A 19,597-nucleotide genomic window follows, 5' to 3' on the forward strand; every position below is an offset into this window, starting at 1 on the left:
CTCAAAAATCTTCGAAAATGCCTCCAAACCTGAAGCACCAATTACCTAATAAACAACTAATTCACGCGATTCCTTCTCAGGGATTAGCCTTCCCTTCTGCAAATTTTCTCAACGATACTTTATATCCAGTACAGCCTTCTTCTTCCTTCCTTGACCACCCGGACCTCTAGGAAGGACGAACACCCCACCATCTCTGCTGCTGTTGCTGCTGCTGCCTCTATGTTGGATTAATTACCAGGCATGCCTAGAGGGTTTACCTCTTCCTCCAGCAATGGGCCAAAGCAAGTGTCTGTGACTGTGGGTGCTAAACAGACTTCAATGGAGCTGTCTGTAAGATGAAGAAGAGGGACGAAGCATCTCTGCTGTACCCAGAAGAGTGAAATATCAGAATTTATACATTGAAAAAACCAACAACCCAGTAGCCAAGGGCTGCCTGGGAAGGGATGACGGGGAATAGTGAGTTGGCGTCGTAGGCCAATGAGAACAGGTGAGATGAGCATTTCTGAAAGATATGGATTATGCATGAATACCATTTTGGGGGTGGAGGGCACCAAGCAACACTCTGATTTACAGGAAAGGGTATTCAGAATAGTCTTTGGACAACAGAGCAAGAGCCTACAGTCTGCGGGTCTAGGGGGTTCCCAGGACTGTGTGTTTCAGCTCAGCTACTCACTGGCCCTGGGATGATGGGGAGCAGGTTCCAGAACTTCTCTGAGTCTCGGTTTCCTCCCCTATGAACTGGGCCATGAAAACAAGCTCTTCAAATATCGGGAAGATGAAAAGAGATGATGCCTGGAAGATTCTAGAAGGAAACCCAGAATATACTAAGAGTCACATGAATATTAGTTATTTTTTTATTAAAAAGGCTTTCTGGCTTTTATTATGGGTTGGCATCTCCATTTTAGAATGTTCCACACTGTAAGAGAGAGAGAGCACGGAGTGGACCAGCGAGGAAATGAAGAATGACGGCAGATGCAGCCTTATTAGTTCAGGAAGCTTGGGGCAGAAGGGAAAGAAAGTGGGGATTTCTTATAGGCTACATTTCATTGTCTCTTCAGAGAAGCATCTCCCCATTCACAGGGGAGGCCATGGTGGCCTAGGGAAGCAGACATTGGATTCAAGCTTTGCTCTGTGTGACCTGTTTTGTTGTTTGACTGGAAAACTCTGTGAGGGTGGGAGGTGCCACCCTGAGCTTCCATCTGCCTCCCCAGCAAGCTCCTTCCGCTGTACTGTACACTCTGGTCTCAAAATGGGAGAGAAGGCAGAAGGAGAGGAATCCAGTGGGGGTCTTCAGGTCTCCCAGTACAAGAACAGTCCTCAGCGCTGCCCACTAGAGGAGTTGGAGACAACCAAATCAACAAGGATGGGAGACACTGTGGTAGCCAGAGAAGGCACCCATAGTACAGGGAGCTAGGGGATTGACTTGGTTTCTTGATGATCACCCTCCTCCTGTTTGAATTTTTTTTTTTTTTTTTGGTTTTTTCGAGATAGGGTTTCTCTGTGGCTTTGGAGCCTGTCCTGGAACTAGCTCTGTAGACCAGGCTGGTCTCGAACTCACAGAGATCCGCCTACCTCTGCCTCCCGATCCTGTTTGAATTTTTGAGACAGGGTTTCTCTGTGTGGCCCTGGCTGCTCTGGAATGCTCTTGTAGACCAGGCTGGCCTCAAACTCAGAGAGATCCACCTGCCGCCCTAGTGCTGGGAGGCACCCCTAATCACTACCAGATGATCACTTCTCTGAAGAGGTTTAGCCTCTGTCTGATTGACTGCTGAGGAAACCAACTGTCAGGTAAGTTCCTTAGCAATTCTTTCCTGAGTCAGAGCTTAGCAAGTCTCTACTTGGATGAGAGAAGAGTGAAATTTGGTACTTTAACTGTTTATGATCATATTTATGATCATGATCCCCTAACACGACAAATTTGCCTGAGATAGGTCACTGGTGGGACAAAGAGCTGATCATCACCAAGAAGACAATTATTTATATGAATACATTTGAAGACTGGGTCTCTTGCTCAAGCTGGCCTTGAACTCCGTGTTTACAACTATGACCTTGATCCTTCCACCTCTGCCTCCTGAGTTCTGACGTGAAAGAGGTGAACATTAACACACTTGGTTTGTATGGTGCTGGACAGGATTGTGGGCTTTATGCCTGCTAGATAAGAGCTCTAGCCAGTGAGCTGCATTCCCCAGCCCCAGGAAGATCACTCTGGTACAGGCAGGGCTAGACAAAAACTGTTGTTCAAAGAAAGTCATTTTCAGTGGGCATTTGGGGATCTTCAGAGGAAGCCAGCTGACATCACAGACATTACTGCAGACTTGGGACTGATTTTCCGCTTTCCAGCTGGGGAATCTAGACTTCAGAATGGTGGCATCTGTATATGGGAAGACCACAGGGGGAGGGGCAGCAGAGCAAGCAGCGGCTCTTTCCTGGTGAACATATGGAAGGATCGCCCCACTAAACTGTGATGGAGACTTTGTGGCAGTCATTCCAAAGATCCCCAGCCAGTCGGCACCGGATATGAGTTCGCATCCTGCTGAGGAGACACAGGGACCTGTGCATCTGTTTTCACACACAAATGCTGATGACTGGCCTCCCTGAATCCAGAAGGCGGAAGGTGTGCTTTCCTCTTTGGAAGAAGGGGGAAATTTAACACAAATAGTACCTATCCCCTCCCAAGAAACCTGTTGTCGTAAAAGCAAGGGAAGGAAATGACTGCCTGTTTTGGATTTTTGGGAGAAAATGAAAAGTTTAAAAAAAAAAAAAGAAGAAGAAGAAGAATGAAGCCAGCCAAGTCCCAGCAGATCTGTAGAAGCTGTGAGGCAAAGTTTTGGCAGGTACCCAGGAATAAATATAGGGAAAGGGGTTAGGCTCCCTTTATGATGAAGAGATATTTATTTCCGAGACAAATCCTCAAGGATGAATTCCTTGCATCAAAGATGTCCTAGGAGACCCTGTGATATAATGCCACACAGCAGACGGCAGGAACAACGTGTTTTCTCGACAGACCATCTCTGTGAATTCAGAGTCTTTCCCAACATGAACAATGCATGCTGGGAGAACTTTTCATCAGCCTTGGATATTTTACAAATGGCATAGCTTAGTTCAGAGTTTACAGTTCAGTGGTGAGACCGAAGCTCTTTACAGAGCAAGCACCTTTTGATGGCGGCTAGGCTTTGGGATGATTTTTCTCTCTGTGCAGATTCAGAGGTACTTTTTGCCAAAAGGGAAGAATATAAATGCCATTTAAAAGGGGGGTGTGTTCTGGGGTAGGAAGAAGGGAAGGAGGTAAACAGAGAGACAGTCAGTTTTTAAAAGTTAATGCAAATTGGGTGGTGGTAGTGCACACCTTTAATCCCAGCACTCGGGGGCAGAGGCAGGCAGATCTCTGAGAGTTCGAGGCCAGCCTGGTCTACAAGACAGGCTCCAAAGCTATAGAGAAACCTTGTCTTGAAAAACCAAAATAAATAATAAATAAATAGCTAATGTATCTGGTAAAATATCTAATTGAAACCATAACTTGGGAGTAATGTATATGACTTCCATTCCTCAGTTCAAGACCCCAGGGAACTGATCTTGCTGGCTCTAGGGCTGTTGGCTATTGTAACAGGGAGGTTTGAAGATTAATTGCAAATCTCAACGACCCTTATTCTGGGCTCTCACCAAAGATGGGGAGGAGGTTTGGAGATTAATTGCAAATCTCAATGACCCTTATTCTGGGCTCTCACCAAAGATGGGGAAGTTGAGCACGGAGTTTGGCTAAGCAGAAACAGAGTGCTAGGTCTGGGGTGTTGCAGGGAGATCGCTCTCCCAAGGTTTAAAACCTTACCGCTTGAAAACCGTTCACTAAGACTGTGTCAACCTGAGTTCTCTCTATCGGGCAAGTATTCCATTATAGTAACACTCAAAGGCAGGAAACATGACCACAAAAGTGATTTTGTTACCCCCACCCTCCACCAAATAGAAGTGAAAGGGGCCACCACTCCATTTTCCTCTCGGGCCAGACCTGCTCGGATGAGCCCAGAAACATCCATTCTGCAGACAGTACCCTTGAAGCCTGCCCAGTTTCACAGTCCAGCATAAACAACTTCTTTGGCAGTGCCTGGGTTTTGTACCCAACTGCAGAGCCGAGGTTATGACCAAATTTAAGGCCTCTGGAATGCAGTTCATCTTGGACCTAAAAGGAGAGGCACCACGCAGCTAATAGAAAACTCTAAAAGGCCAGAGAAAGATTCAGGAAGGAGACGGACAAAAAAGAAAGGATGGAGACCAAAAGAAAAACACTCGACAAAACGCACTGCTTGATTTATACCGGCACAGAGTCACGCAGTGTAAGCTGGATACAGCTACAAGCACAGAGCCGGCAGGCGCCTAGATCGCCTCTCTGTGGGGAGAGATGTCAAATAGCTGGCATTGTCATTTTATACTAGTTATTAATAAACCTTCTTACAATGGAAGGAAGTGGTTGCATTCAGAGAAGGAGAATGTGGGAATTGTTTAATTATGAAGGTGGACCGGTTCCTGGCAAGGCCAGGGTCAGGATTGAACACAACATGTTTTTCCTAGAATAAAAACTGTCAGAGCTGAGGCATGACAGCAGAATGTGGGGTTGGACGTGGCTTTAAAACCTCGGTTCCATCATCATAGTTGTCATGTTCCTGTTTGATCAAACAGAAGACTCAGCTGCCACCGAATTAACCACACAGCCAAATTCTTACCCATTAACTCATTATACTATTTTGTTTGGTGGTGAAGGGATACTTCAGGCCTCTTTATTTTATTAAAAAAAGTCAGTGGGCCGGGCAGTGGTGGCGCACGCCTTTAATCCCAGCACTCGGGAGGCAGAGGCAGGCGGATCTCTGTGAGTTCGAGACCAGCCTGGTCTACAGAGCTAGTTCCAGGACAGGCTCCAAAACCACAGAGAAACCCTGTCTCGAAAAACCAAAAAAAAAAAAAAAAAAAAGTCAGTGTCCTGTATTTCCATTTAAGAAGGAATGCTAAGTTTCTTCCTCTGTCCCCCCAACATGCACACACACACACACACACACACACACACACACACACACACACACAGAGGAATACTGGTGGCTAATACAGCAAGTCACAGGCCCTGCACAACACTGGCTATTTCTTAAGTGGGTCTGTGTCATTCATTTTAAATAGCCTGAGAGCAAAATACTCTCCAACAGTTCCTACACTTCCACTGAAGACAGATCCCTAAACATAATGCTAACACAAACCTTAGACTCTCACTTCCACACAAGCTATGAAAAGGCCATGTGTCTTCAGTGACAAGGACACAAATACAGTTGTTTTGGTTTTGTTTGCCTCCTCCTCATGCCTTTCCCACTAACATTTCAAGTAATAGGGGAAGGGAAGGGAGAAAAGATCCCTTCGAAGAGCCTGCAAAAGATTTGGGATGGGCCTTCTGTTTTTCTTTCTTGTTCAGGGCTGGGGATTAGAATGAGGGCATTAGGCAAGGGTTCCACCCACTGAGCTATCCCCTAGTTCATGTCTAAAGAGAGAAGGCGGGCTGGGGAGAGGGAAAGAACAAGCTCTAAAAACAGCTCAACTTAATGGATGGTTTGAATTTATAGTTGTTCCCTCAAACTGTATTTGAACATCTTAACAGTTTGTTACTTGAAGCCCCATGTGAACAAAATGCCATAGCCAGAGCCATCTCCAAATTTGGAGGAAAGAGCTAGGCTCTTACAGGTCACTGTGACTAAGGGCCCCTCATTCTCTCCCTGTCCGGTGATCATCAGCAGATTTCCTGAACCCCTACACATGTAGAGTTTGTACAACACAGACCTGTAGCTCTGACCTGGATGGGGGATACCCCCTTGTGGGTCTCCACCAGGATATAAGCCTACGGTTTCCTCATGGCAGCTCCTATGTAAAATGTCTTGACCTCAAACTTAATCACTCACAGAACCACGTGTCCTCTTCATTTGGAAATGCCAGTCACCACCCCTCCTGCCCCACTCACGCTAATGACTCAGGGCACTGGTGGGCATGAATTTCTGACTTTTGTAATGGTTAACAATGGCATTCCTTTATTTATTTAGCATTAGAGGCCTCAGATACCAAGAGCAGGACTTCCTAGCCATTTCAAAGGCAGTTGCACATCCGTACATAGGAAAACGGCCTTTAAGATTACTAAGACTTGGAACTACTTTATTTTGTATCCACAGACAATACTCAAGCTCTTTTCAGAGACGCCCATGTGTCTTTAAATGCTGTGTATTTTACCTCCTTTCCTAGCTGTGACTCAGGCCAGCCCTGCACAATTGAATTCAGAAACATCGATTCAGCAGACGGCAGTCCTTGAAGCGCTCAAGGTTCTACAGTCCAGTATAAACAAACCCTGGCAGCACCAGAGCGACTCCTTTGGCAATGCCTGAGGTCTGGGGGAGGGCTGTGTCCAAGAGCAGACCCAAAGCTATGATCAAAATCAAAGCATGACCTAGCATCTCTTAGGAGTTAAGATGAATGTTTCTACCAGGGAAATGTGACAGCATTGTTACATGGTTCGCTTATGCATGATGTTGCGGTACGGGGAGAAGGAAACGGATGGAAACAACTAGGGTTGGCCGCCATTGCCCCAGGGACAGTATTGGAAAGGGCTGAGGGACCCATACAGGTGACCTCTAAAGGTCTAACACCAGTATGACGAAGAATGTCAACCTGACAGCAGGGTAGAGATGTTCTGTCTGGTTTGAAAGATACTTGGAGGGGCTGGAGAGATGGCTCAGAGGTTAAGAGTATTGCCTGATCTTCCAAAGGTCCTGAGTTCAATTCCCAGCAACCACATGGTGGCTCACAACCATCTGTAATGGGGTCTGTGTGGCGTGTAGGCATACACAAAGACAGAATATTGTATACATAACAAATAAATAAATAAGAAATCTTTAAAAAAAAATAAAAGAAAGATACTTGGATGTCAGTCCTAATGATCAGTGTGGTATCACTTCTACCTTAGAGGTTTGGGGCTTCTGTGAGGAAGAACATTGGTGGGAATTCCTAGGAGAACTCTGTGTGAGGCCAGAAACACCACACATTCCAGAAACATGGAGGCTCTTAGCATGCACCACAGGTCTCACCGCTATTCTCTAACATTCCTTACCAACAACTTTACTGAGTAGCTACCGGGTGCTGGACAATGGACGTGGGATTTTCTTGTGCTAACTAGGCTTTCTATACGCTTTTAAGAAACATCTATTAGATAGCACATGAAAAGGGGGGAGGGGGAGACAGTCTGTGCAATGGATGCTGCATTGTCTCGTTTGTGAGTGAACATTAGCTGGGAAGGTCTGGCAAGTGTTAACAAAAAGACAGAGCTGTCCTGTAACAGCAAGCGTGCGAGAACATGTTACAAGCAAGAGGACAGAAAGCAAAAGGAAGGAGACTAGCTAGATGCCCCAATCTTTAGATTAGGGGCTAAATTTCTTTATAGTGGGATACTAGCCTGGTCTGTCATAGGTAGGGCTACCAATGGCTTTCCCCAAGTGAGGGCTGCCTCCTCCCACAGCAAGCACTCATGAGGGGCAGTAGGCAGTAGCCTCCGTGGGAGGGAGGACCAGATTCATATATCCTAGAAATTCCCTTTGTGTGCTAATGGCATGCATCCTGTTCTGGTCCCTCCCTCCATTGTCCCAGCTGTTTTTCTTAGTCATGATGGTGGGTGTGGGGGATCCCCAAAGAGCTTCAACTGGCATTCACAAACATTTTTCAGGCTCAAACTTGCATGGCCTGAGAGAGGTTGACATCTCACCCTGTGCCACTATAACCTTTTAAAGTCGCTTCAACATCTTGAGAGGACAATGCTTGCACATTATATGTAGGCATGAATTCAGCAGGAAAATCGTCTTGTGATTTATCTTTTACCCACCAGATTGGTGGCTAACGTCAATCTGATGGTGGTATAGAAATGTATTACATTCTGGCTTTCAAGATGCTTAAATGCCATTCCTGATGGTTATGTGGGGTCAGTCTCCCCTTCGGAACGTCATCTACACCTGCTCTGTCTTGGTGCCCTTTAGAGGTTGCCCAGAATATGAGGGGCCCAGGAAGATGGACCAGGTCATAGGCTGAAAGTGCAGAAGCCTGGGTTTCAATATCTTGGGCAAGAAGAGGTGCCCTTCAAAGCATAATCCCTGGAACCAACAGCCGCAGAGGGATCCGCGAACTTGGTAGAAATATAAACTCATTCCCAAGCTCACACAGACTTGCAGAATCTTGTGGGATGAGGGGAGAACCAATGGTCATATTGCACCCCTACAACCCTGAGCTGGAAGAATCCAGAGTGGAGCAAGACCGGATTCTCAGTAACTAGATAAAGAGGTGGGTTGGACAGATCCAGGCTCTTATCTGAAACTATTTAATAATCTTTGCATGCTGTATCTAAAAGACAAACATTCAGTGGGAGGCTGGAGGGGGCTGTAACTCCACATAGACCCGCAGGTTTTGAATGGTCTTGCCTTGATACAAGAAGACAGCATTCTCACAGTCTTCCTCGCAAACTTCTAAGCCTCAGAAGTAGTGCCCATGTGGCACACCTTTTGTATGAAACAGCTTCGAAGAATTCCAGGCAGGGGCAGAGCTAGAGTTAGAGTCAGCCCCATGTAGGTCTGGCAGAGACGGAACCAGTTTTTAGAAGCCCGAAACTTACATAATTTTGATAGTTCATTTAGGACAACAATATACAACATATTGTATAGAGCTCACAAGCATGTGACGAAGGTATTACTAGGTCTCTGAGAAGCAGCGTCATAGCCTTTCCAACATGGAGACCTGAGTTCACACTTCGTCAGCCCCACGGCAAACCCACTTCTCACTCCAGGCCCAGGGTACACACTCCTATCCTCAGCTATTTCAGTGTAAACTCTGACTGTGCATGGACAATACCAGTCCAGAAGCTAGCATGTATCAGCTCATCTTCGTCTGTCTTTCCCTTTTTGGTGGTTACTGTCATTTGCAGTCACTGTGCATAGGTTTAGAACTGGTCCTCAACAATGACAGGAGGTAGAGACTTCTTTTATTTTCCTATCTCAGGGACCAGGTGACATGGCTCCTTTCCTAGTTAGCTTTATCTATCAGCTTGACACAGCCCAGAGTCCTCTGTCTGAGTCTCAAGTACAGGATCGCCCAGGTCCAACTGGCCAGGTCAGGTCTGTGCAGGGCTGTCCTGACCGATGATGGGTGCAGGAGAGCTCAGTCCACTGTGGATGCTATCATCCCTAGCCTGGGCTGTAGAAGAAAGCTGGTTGAATAAGAGCCTGAGAGAGCAAACCAGGAAGCAGTGTTTATCTGTGGTTTCTGTTTCAATTCTTGCCTTGAGTTCTCTTCTGACTTCCCTCAGTAAGGGACTGTCAGCTGGAAGTGTCAGATGAAATAAACCCTGTCCCCCCTAGGTTGCTTTAGGTCATGGTGTTGATCACAGCGACCGAAAGCAAACGAACACAGCAAACGAACACAGCCGCCTAAATTAATCAGACTTTAAACAGGCAGCTTTGGGGGAGGCATTGACTCGTCACACTGAGCTCACATTTCCAAACAAATGCTGTCCTTTTCTCCCTCAGCCCTCTGACAACCCGTGCCTCTTCTTGTCTTCTAAGCAAACAGCATTCTTCGTCTGTAATTAATTTAAGGGCCAAGGCTTGAACCCTGAGCCTTGGGATGAGCTAAGCAAGCACTCTGCCAATGAACCAATTCCTTCATCTCCACTCTCGAATACAAGATAATTTTGATCTGGTTCCTCTAATCTTTAATGGTAAAATGGCCTGCCTGATGCTCACATAAATAGACAGTAGAACCAGGTAGAGACTCAATGTCATTCAGCCACCCTCTTGTGACAGCAAGGCTCCCTTTTCACACTGAATGTTTAAAGCCTCAGATGTATCATTGGAAGCAGAACGTAGCAGTTTGATCCTGACCTCTGTCCTTCCCCAGTATAGGCCCACTACTTAAGAGCACACAATTAAACCCCACTCTCTGCCTTTGGAGTTGATACTCCTGATGACAGTTACCCATTATGCCTGTCAGCGTTCTACAGAACCCCGTGACGTACCTGAAGAGATGCCTACAGTTTGCCCCACACTGTGAAGTTACCCTAATCTCCCTTTGCCCCTTTGGATACCTGGGAAACTTCTTAGACCCACATGTGACTCCAGAGTTTAGTCTGGGAACTAAGGCCGGCGTCCGGCAGGCCTGCCCATGGTCTGCTATGCACGGTGTCCCCTACCTCCCTGGGGAGAAGCCACTGGGTGGAAGGTGTCGCGGGCGCAGGCTCTACCTGAGGACAGCAGGCTCCCACTGCTGCCACTGATGATCTTCCCTTTGCTGCCCATGTTGGCCAACTTCGAGGTCTTCAGCGTCCCTGTTTCTGTTAGGTCAATGGCGATCTCGCTCAGACTCCGTGCTGCATGGATCTTGGACTGGAAAGGAAAGGTGAAATGGTTATGAAAGGGGCAGAGAACACTCACTCACTTGTAGTCCTGAAGTCAGGTGGCTCATAAGCTACAAACCGGAATTCACAGCGCAGGATTCCCCAGGCGTCAGAGCAGAGTGTGAAGAGTGTGGTCTTTGCAGTGTATATTCTGGGGAAAGTATTTAATCTCCTTGAGTTTTATTATTCCCAAATATAAATCAGGGGAGTTACCACTGACCACAGAGGGGTGAGCTGGAGTCAAAGGAGACAAGCTGTGTGTGGGACATTCCCTTCTCTCCCTCTAGTCCTCACCGCTTCTCCTTTCTCCTTGACAGAGAAACAAATAGAAAATTGTACCAGGTCAGTAATCTTAGCTACTGGGGGTGGGGGTGGAGGGCTGAGGCAGGGGGATTATAAATTCATAGACTGCCTGGGCCAAAGAGCAAGTTTAAAGTCTGATTGGACAATTTACTGGGGGACCCATTCTTAAGATAAAAAGTAAAATAAGTAGGCATAGCTCAATTGTGCGGGAGAATTGTCTGTATTCTATCAATCATGTATTTTAATAAAACGCTGATTGGCCAGGCAGGAAATATAGGCGGGTCAGCCAGACAGGAAGTAGAGGCGGGGCGATGAGAACAGGAGACTGCTGCAAAGGAGGAAGCCCATTCCTCCAATTCCAGCCCAGACCACCGAGAAGCAAGATGTAACCTGCCCTGCTAAAAGGTACCAAGAGCCATGTGGCTAACATAGATAAGAATAATGGGTTAATATAAGCTACAAGAGCTAACAAGAAGATTGAGCTAATGGGCCAATCAGTTTATAATCTTAGGGAGATCTCTGTGTGATTTTCTTTGGGGCTTGCCGGTTGTGGGTACCAGGCGGGACAGAAACCCCAACAAGCAGGTCCTCGAGTTACAGCTCAATGGTAGAGAACTTATCTAATATGTACAAGCTCCTAGGTTCAAGCCCTAACACCACACACACATGCATGCACCCACTCACGCATGTACATACATGCACAGGTACACACATAGTTGTGACTATACTTATTTTATGCTTAAATGAGGAGAAAATAACTTTTTAGCTTTATGAATGACAGATGAGATTTGCAAAGCAAAGTCATGAAATATCAATAAATTTAGAAGCTATTAAATATCTTCAGTTATTACCCATGTGACCAGGGAAAGTTTAGGTGCTAGATTACTGGTATCTGTAAAGACTATACACAGACAGAAACCTCTGGAATACTCAGGTCCCTCCAACAGCATCTATGTCGAGATTCACTTCAATTCTCATTGATTAAGTCTGTGAAGGCTCCAAAGTCTTCATATTGGGGTTCAAACTTCACTCCACTTTGTATGCAGATCAGCTGACCCCATTGGACATACAGCCACAGAGGCGAGGAGAATCTCAGACCGGTTTTGTTCTGTGATTACATCCCTAAAAGTGATCATTTCTTCAGTAAGGCTATCTGCTTTACTTTGCCACACCGTTGGTAAAGTGGAAATGTGCTAGATTTTCTGCCTATTGACATGATTTGGCATTTTGCAATATGTTGCTATTATTTTATAAATCAATTTTTTAATGATACCATCAGCATCATGCAAACCACTACAGCTGACAGTCAAAGCACACACTGGCTCTGTGGTGGAGCTGGATGAGCCAACGGTGTAGCTGCTGCAGGACAGCAAGGCTTTCCGCACCCACCAGGCTCCAGACAGAGCCGACAGCTTTGGCAAGGCCTGCCCACCGCAGTCCCCTCTTCCTGATTTACAGGCTTCCTCCTTTGCCCAGGGGCTGTTATTTGTCCCACAAAGGCTGTGTGGGCCCTTAAGGCCTTGCCCTTCCTCTGGCCTCAGACGTTGTTGCCTCTGCTGATGAATGACAGTGACTTCCGGCCCCTGTATGCTTTCTTCCTCTTAACAAATGAGCGTCTTTGGCCAGAAGAAACACCGAGACTTTTTTTTGTTTTTGTTTTGTTCACCTGATGTGAACCATCCTCCTTCTCTCCTCCTTCTCCACCACTGCTACTGTGACTTGGATCCCCTTCCCAACCTCCACTTTCTTCCTTACAGAACCAGGCCCACTTTCTCAGGTTAGGGCCCTCTGGTACATAAACAAGCCCAGCTGCCAGGCCTGGCAGCCTTTGGCTGCAGAAGGAAGCAGGATGGGCTTTCTATTTCATAGGGACTCCGCATATCTCCAGCACCCATCTGGCTGTGTTTTATCACAGGCAAGCGGAGTGCACACACAATCCATGACTTCCCCTCTTTCTGCAAGACTGCTGTGTTCATAGAAGAACCTCACACTTAAACGGCTTCAGAACAGCAACTCATATAGCACAGTGGCAAGGGCGCAGAGCTTCTCCTGCTCGGTCACTGTCAGACTTTGATCCTTGACCTCTCTGATCCTCAGATGCCTGTTTATAACATTGGGATCTTAAAGCCCACATTACAGAGTTGGGATAAGAACCCACAGTGGATACTGCATGTCAAGGTCACGGCCATAGGAGTGGGATATAAATTAGGACCTGGATGTAATTTGTGAATAAGGTTAGATTGATGGCTCTACTTGACATTTTAAAGATACCATTAATCACATGGAAAACCTGTTTTCAAATAAGCCCTCTCCTCTCCTGCTTAGACATTAACCCCAGAGGCAAAAAACCAAATACAAGAGCAGGAGTAGCAGCTAGCCTTTTTCTAATGTTGTCTAGATTCTGGTGACTTTAAGACTTTTCTGGAATGAGCCTATCACAATGGCACAAAAGATTGCTTGTAGGATGAGAACTAAGAAAAAATATAACGAACAGTTCCAGGAGATTGATTCCCTTCTTGCTATGTTGGGTCTCTGGGCCAGCCCCAGAGTCCCTACACACCCTCAGTGACCACCCAGTGTCGGCACAGATGTTCTGTGAGCAAGCAAGCCTTAATTTGCTCTATCAGGCTGTTGATTTTAGGAGGAATAAATAGATTGAATGAGGAAGGGAGAAAAAAGGAAGATGTCTGCACTGGAGCCCAAGTCCAGCAAGCACCACTCTAAGGTCAGAGGAAAAGCAGCCGTTAGTTCCTCTAGACAATGTGAGCTTTGCCCTGAAGTCTCAAAGTCAGTCTTTGGCTGCAGGATGCAGCGGCCACTGGATACTTTTGACAGCACTTCTGAACTTTAGTAACAGCAGATATATATTACCAGTTATAATAGATGTCCGCAGAGCTTCACATGTTTAATAAACTGCAGGGAATCAACTTCCCTCCACTCTGTTTTTGATGGTGGAGGGTTTCCTTCATGTACATGTTTGAGGAGCTGATGGAGGAAGAGGAAGTGTGAAGAAGGGAGACGGCAAATGGGGAGAGAGGGAACGGGATGCTTGCTCTTTCCTTCCTTCCTTCCTTCCTTCCTTCCTTCCTTCCTTCCTTCCTTCCTTCCTTCCTTCCTTCGCTCTTTCTTTCTTTCTTTCTTTCTTTCTTTCTTTCTTTCTTTCTTTCTATCTCTTTTTCCTTCTTTCTCCCTTCCTTCCTTCCTTCCTTCTTTCCTTCCTTCCTTCCTTCCTTCCTTCCTTCCTTCCTTCCTTCCTTCCTTCCATTCCTTCCTTACTTCTTCTCTCCGGAGCTACCTCTCCTCCTTCCTTCCTTTCTTTCTTCCTCACATGGTTTCTCTGTGTAGCCCTAGCTATCCCAGAACTCACTCAAAAATCAGGTTGGCCTTGAACTCAGAGATCCACCTGTCTCTGCCTCCCAAGTGCTGGTACTAAAAGTGTGTACCAACACTAGGAGGCTTTCTTAAATGGTTTGCACAATGACCTGGAGGTACTCTGGGTGTCAGAGAGCAGGTATGCGATCTGTCTTGGCTAGTGCTCTCACTGACTCAAACCACTAGACTGTACTTGTTTCTCTAGCTTGATAAACATCACTTGGGAGGCCTGAACTGTGCTGGGAGCCCTTCAGAGAAAGGAATGGTTGGCATGGCCCCATACAGTAGAATGTGAAGCCCTGCCAGGATGCCAGCCCACACTGGCTGTCCAGAAATATGTGAAGCTTTCTATCTCAGGCCTGTTGACAATCACTCACAGAATCCCTGCTGCCCACCAAAGATGGGTCACATGACATCCCAGAAGCGAACTGTGTTGTAATGTAACTTCTCCTGAGTGTTTCACCATCTCGGACTTAATGTGGGGTCTTCTCAGATAGTTTAAACTTGATGCAGCATTGGACAAGGGAATGTGCCAGCTTAGCTATGACGTTAGTAAAACACAAATTCCCTAAAATAAAACACTTATTTCCTAAAGCAGTTTCACAAATACCATGTCATCTCACCAACTACAAATCTGGGTCAGGAAGTTCCTTTTCTGTTCTCTAACTGGGGAAAGCAAAAGGCATGTGATAAGAGGTCTTCCCAAGGTCACAGAGCTGGGGAATAGTCGTCTAACAGCCAGACAGAGGAACTTGGTCTTCACCTGCCTGTTAGGTTCACGAACTGACTCTTAGGATACATGTGGGTCTGAGGACAAGTTCAGTGGTAGAACACCTGCTTAGGAGTAAGGTCCTAAATTCAATTCCTACTACTGCAAGAAAGCAAACCTTTTTTTTTTTAAAATTTTCGTTCAACACATGTCTAGGCCTCTGGGACATTTGCAGTCATGTAAAGACCCCTGGGTAAAATTCTATTCCCCTTGGGAATTTGGTTATTTTCTCTTGTCCTTCAAAGTGACTAAGAAGGACAGTTAAGAACTTCCTCATACTTATGGCCCTTTGGATTTGTCTATTTCTTTCTTTCTTTCTTTCTTTCTTTCTTTCTTTCTTTCTTTCTTTCCTTTTTTTGAGGCAGAGTCTCACTACGTAAGCTGCCTTGGCTAGCCTAGAACACTCTATAGATTAGGCTAGCCTTAAAGCAGCAATCTCCCTGTCTTTGCCCCTAGAGAACTAGAATTACAGGTGTGAGCCACCTATAGCTGGGTTTGTCTCTTTTTTAAAAAAATTATTTATTTTTATGTGCATTGGTGTGTTGCCTGCATGTATGTCTGTGTGAGGGTATCAGATGCCCCTGGAAGTGGAATTAGAGACAGTTATGAGCATGTGGTAGCTGGTAACTAAACCTGGGTCTTCTGGGGAGCAGCCAGTACTCTTAACCACTGAGCCATCTTTCTAGCCCTGAGTTTGTTTCTTAAACAGTGCTAAAAAGTGATTGGTGATCATTTTTTTCCCTAAGCTTCACTTAATGTATCCTTGACCCATTGGAAGTCTGTTGAAAAAGGCTTCTCACAGGCAATGTGGGCATTTTTTTTCCCCAAAGAACCCCAAGAATAGGCTACTTGACATACCAGAAAACTGCAAAAAAGAAAAAGAAAAAAACCAGCATGGGGAGGAGGGCCTCAAGCTGCTGACACTGCACAGTCCTGGGGTGCAAAGGCTACTTCCTCTCCCCACTGCAGACTATGGTATTAGAGTATGGGGGAGGGGAGGGTTCTGCCCTCTCCAGCCTTTCGACCATTACTACCCACCAGCAAGCAACACAGAATGGAGTTAATGTCTGTGGGTGTTGACCTCCAACTCCTCCACTGGAGAGCAGGACACTAGCTCCCACCCACGGCCTCAGCATCTAATGTGAGTCACACCCCTGTGGCCCTGCTTCTTTTGATCTAATCAAGCTTCAAAGGCCTGTGCCAAGACCCATCATCACTAAAGGAGTGTGGAACACTCTCATGATTTCCAGCCGCAAGAGCACCGCCCTGCCCCCAGACTCTGTCACCCCAAAAATGACTAAATAAAGAGGCCAGGAAGACTCGGAAAAAGAATCAGTGCTTTCCAAAGCTGGCAGTGGCTGTGACATGGGGCAGGCCCTGATTTGGGACTGAACTGGGGCAGGGGAGTGGCTTCACTCCTGACAGTATCCTTTCGCCATCTCACTGCCAGCTCCCACTTTCTCCTCCAGAGGTGAGGAAAAACCCACAGTAAAGGGAAAAAGAACCAAGAGGGTACCAATCCAATGATCTCCATTCTTTTAAATGCCACTAGCTCCTAAGAATACATATACAAGGGGAGACAACTTCCTGTGGATGGGGGAACCCACTAGAAGGACCAGGGAGGGCATCACCTGAGAGTCCTAACACAAACTTAGAGCCATCTCCCCCGGCAGGGGCCCTTCTGTGCTACAGTGAATGGGAGTGGCCTGTGCAGTCCCTGGAAGAGGAGGAAGGAAGACAGGTGGAGGGAGGAGAGGCCGGAGTGTTGCTCTAAGCTGTGTGTGAACCAAGAGCGCGTCATTCTCCCACCCACCAGAAGGCCCAGCTGGCTGTCTGGGCTGGGGGTGGATGCACCTCTTAGGCCCGGACGTGGCAATTTCCCAACGCCCCAGGCTCCAGGTCTACCTGAGGGAACCGGGGCTGCCGCCGCCTTTGTTTTGTTTTCCTTTTCACTTTTCCAGTTTTACATTTTAAAAACAGAGTTGGCAGTTGGAAAAGCCTAAAGGGCTTTTCACAGCAGTCTCCCTAGACGGTTGGGTTAGTTTTGTGTATTGGCTGAGGACGGTTATCTCTGTGGTCCCCCCCCCCCAAGAAAACACTATACCACTGTTTAAACATCAGCAAGAGTTTGAGAGAGAACTCACTCCTAAGAGAGCCTGAGAGCCTCAAAAAGTATGTTCAGAATTCCTAAGGACCCTACATGGCTGTACCCGAGGCTTGAGCACCTCTGCTGGTGGCTGGGCCAGAGACCCTGACAAGTAACACCCAGTATGGCCTCTTAATGATTTGATGGCCTTCCTTCTACCTGCAGCCCTCAGAGGCAAGTCCTTACCTAGGTAGGTCTCAGGCCAAGGACACCCATCTAATTCCCATCCCTGAACTGCTGCCTGGTGGAAGGTCACCTACCTTACTTTGCTTTCTGTCCAGGTAGAACTGATGTTGGCTAATCGCCATCGCCCAAATGGACTTGATCAATGCTGGACATGCGTACCACGTGTGCACAGCAATGCCACTGTGCCCAAAAGTCCTCCTGGTCACCGAAGCCCTGGAAGAAGAATCACAAGCTTCATTCAGTCTCTGCGACGGGGAGAGGCCATTCATCAAACAGCTATAAGTGAGAGTCCAGTGGCATGAAGGGGACAGAGGAGCTTACAGAGAAACAAGCATACAGGTCCGCATACACCGACGGAGTCACATGGCCATGCCCTGTATAGAAACTGACTCCCCAAGCTTTCGCTCCAGGACAAGCTGGGTCACTCTAGGTCACTTGATGGTCCTTTTTGATCTTCAGCTCCTCGCATGGAGTCAAGACAAATCTCAGAGCCAGGAAAAGCCTTTGACAATGCTCTCTGTTAACCAGGCAATGCTGCCTATGGCGAAGATGGGCGAATTCTTTCCTCCTCTTCACAGGCCTGAATACGTCCTACATCATAGAACTTTCCGCATTGCGCTGACTAGAAAGATGTTCCCCGAAAGGTCTGATTATTCAGTATAGATGCATTCCCAAAGTGCAAAGGTACTTAAGAATCAAGAGAGGGAAGGCAGAGAAAGCGGAGCCAGGCACTTCCCTAAACTTTGTATGTACAATTCTAATTAGAATATACATGGAGTAGAGAGAGGCAAGTGGAGATTAAAAATAAAAACTGGAAGCATCAGTCTCAACATGTTCATGGTGTCTGGGTTGGGAATAAAAGATTTATAGGGCCACAGTCTCAGTGAAGTATATTCTACAGGATACACCGATTAAATCTGAGAACAGGCCAGAGAGCTGACTGGTTGCCGAACCTGACAACCTGAGTTTGATCCTTTGGAACCACGTGATATTAGGAGAGAAATGACTCCTACATGTTGTCCTCCGACTTCTGCCACACATACACACACGCACATGTATATATACACATGTGCACAGAGGCAACGCATGTGCACATATACACAAATAAATGGAATCAGATATTATAAAATAGTTTAGAATATGAGAGTAAATGGAAGTATTTGTGTGGGAGCAGGGAGAGAGGGATGGAAGAAGGGATGGAGAGAGGGAGGGGAGAGTGGAGTGGGGCTGGGAAGATGACTCAGTGGACAAAGCACTGAACCTACAAAATCTAGGGACTTGAGTGTGGCTCCCCAAAAGCCCCACTGAGTTGGATACATGGCATGTATATCTGCACCCCAGTGCTCTTGGGGTGAGGTGGGAAGCAGAGACAGCACAATGACCCCTGAAAGCTTCTGTGCAGCTAGCCTTGCATGAGAAGCAAAGAACACAAGACCTGTCTCAAGCAAGGGGGAAAATTGGGGCCTCCGACCTCCACATGTGTGCTGTGGCCCCCACGCACAAACACATCAGACATGCCAAAGAAGAATTTTTGGTAAGGGGGGGGATGATGGCAGGTTGGGGTGTAACTAGGGCACTTGATCTGAGTGTCAGAAGAAATATCAGTAATTTTAAAAAGAAAATATCTAATTTCAAAGAACTATAGACTCAACTGGACTTATGAATAATAGCATTTTTTTCCAAACCCTGTTTTCCTTTACAATTTAAAGCTGGTTTTAATGTCTTACTCTTTAAGCTAAAGATTTAACAGGAGGCTTTTTCATGCCCACATTTAAGAGGAAATTCAAATCTGGTGGTTAGAAACCTGATGCTAGGCAGGTTGGGTGCCCCCCCCCCCCGCCCTGATTTGGTTCAAACAAAAGTTAAGGGATAAAAAAGAAAATCAGTGTATAAAACATCTCTGTGGGGAGAAACTGAAAAGGGGTCAGTAAGAGAGTGAGGAGACCGCCCAGGGGGGCAGCAAGAGAATGAGGAGACACCCCCCAAGGTCTCTGGGGAGCCAGGGGCAGCAAGAGAGTGAGGTGCTCCCCCTTCCCCCCAGACCTCTGGGGAGACACAGTAGCTGTTGTCTGAACTCCTAATTTGGCTTGGAGTAATTTTTTTGCCCCAGAAAAGATAAAATAAGTAGAAAAAAGTAACTTGAAATGTACGTTTGTAAAGGTAGGGAGAGTTGTAAAAGTCCAGGCACTCGGGCTTTCCAGGTCACACGATGAAGGAAGGCGTAAGTGGTTCATCGGGTCTGGGAAGTCAGTTTCATGGGAACATCTACATCAGATACTCTCGGGGTTTTCTCCTGCTCCATTAGGAACTTATCTCCTCTGCTCATCTCTCTCCTCAGCTCTCCCACCTCACCTTCTGCTTCACCTAAACCTTAGCA

The 19,597-nt window shown here is 46.6% G+C and overlaps 1 protein-coding gene across 8 annotated transcripts in view; it reads right to left on the bottom strand.

The window, feature by feature from the left end:
• The window catches only part of Frmd4a (FERM domain containing 4A), a 595,839-nt gene that overhangs the window by 30,422 nt on the left and 545,820 nt on the right, over window positions 1-19,597 (bottom strand). For all 8 annotated transcript variants that reach the window (XM_075970464.1, XM_075970460.1, XM_075970461.1 and 5 more), the window contains 2 exons: window positions 17,295-17,433; window positions 10,292-10,433 (listed from right to left, as the gene is read on the bottom strand). In XM_075970464.1, the coding sequence (XP_075826579.1) occupies window positions 10,292-10,433; window positions 17,295-17,433 (281 nt within the window). The remainder of the gene's footprint in view (window positions 1-10,291; window positions 10,434-17,294; window positions 17,434-19,597) is intronic.

Source organism: Microtus pennsylvanicus, chromosome 4 (genome assembly GCF_037038515.1).
Source record: "Microtus pennsylvanicus isolate mMicPen1 chromosome 4, mMicPen1.hap1, whole genome shotgun sequence".
In the NCBI taxonomy this organism is placed as follows: domain Eukaryota; kingdom Metazoa; phylum Chordata; class Mammalia; order Rodentia; family Cricetidae; genus Microtus; species Microtus pennsylvanicus.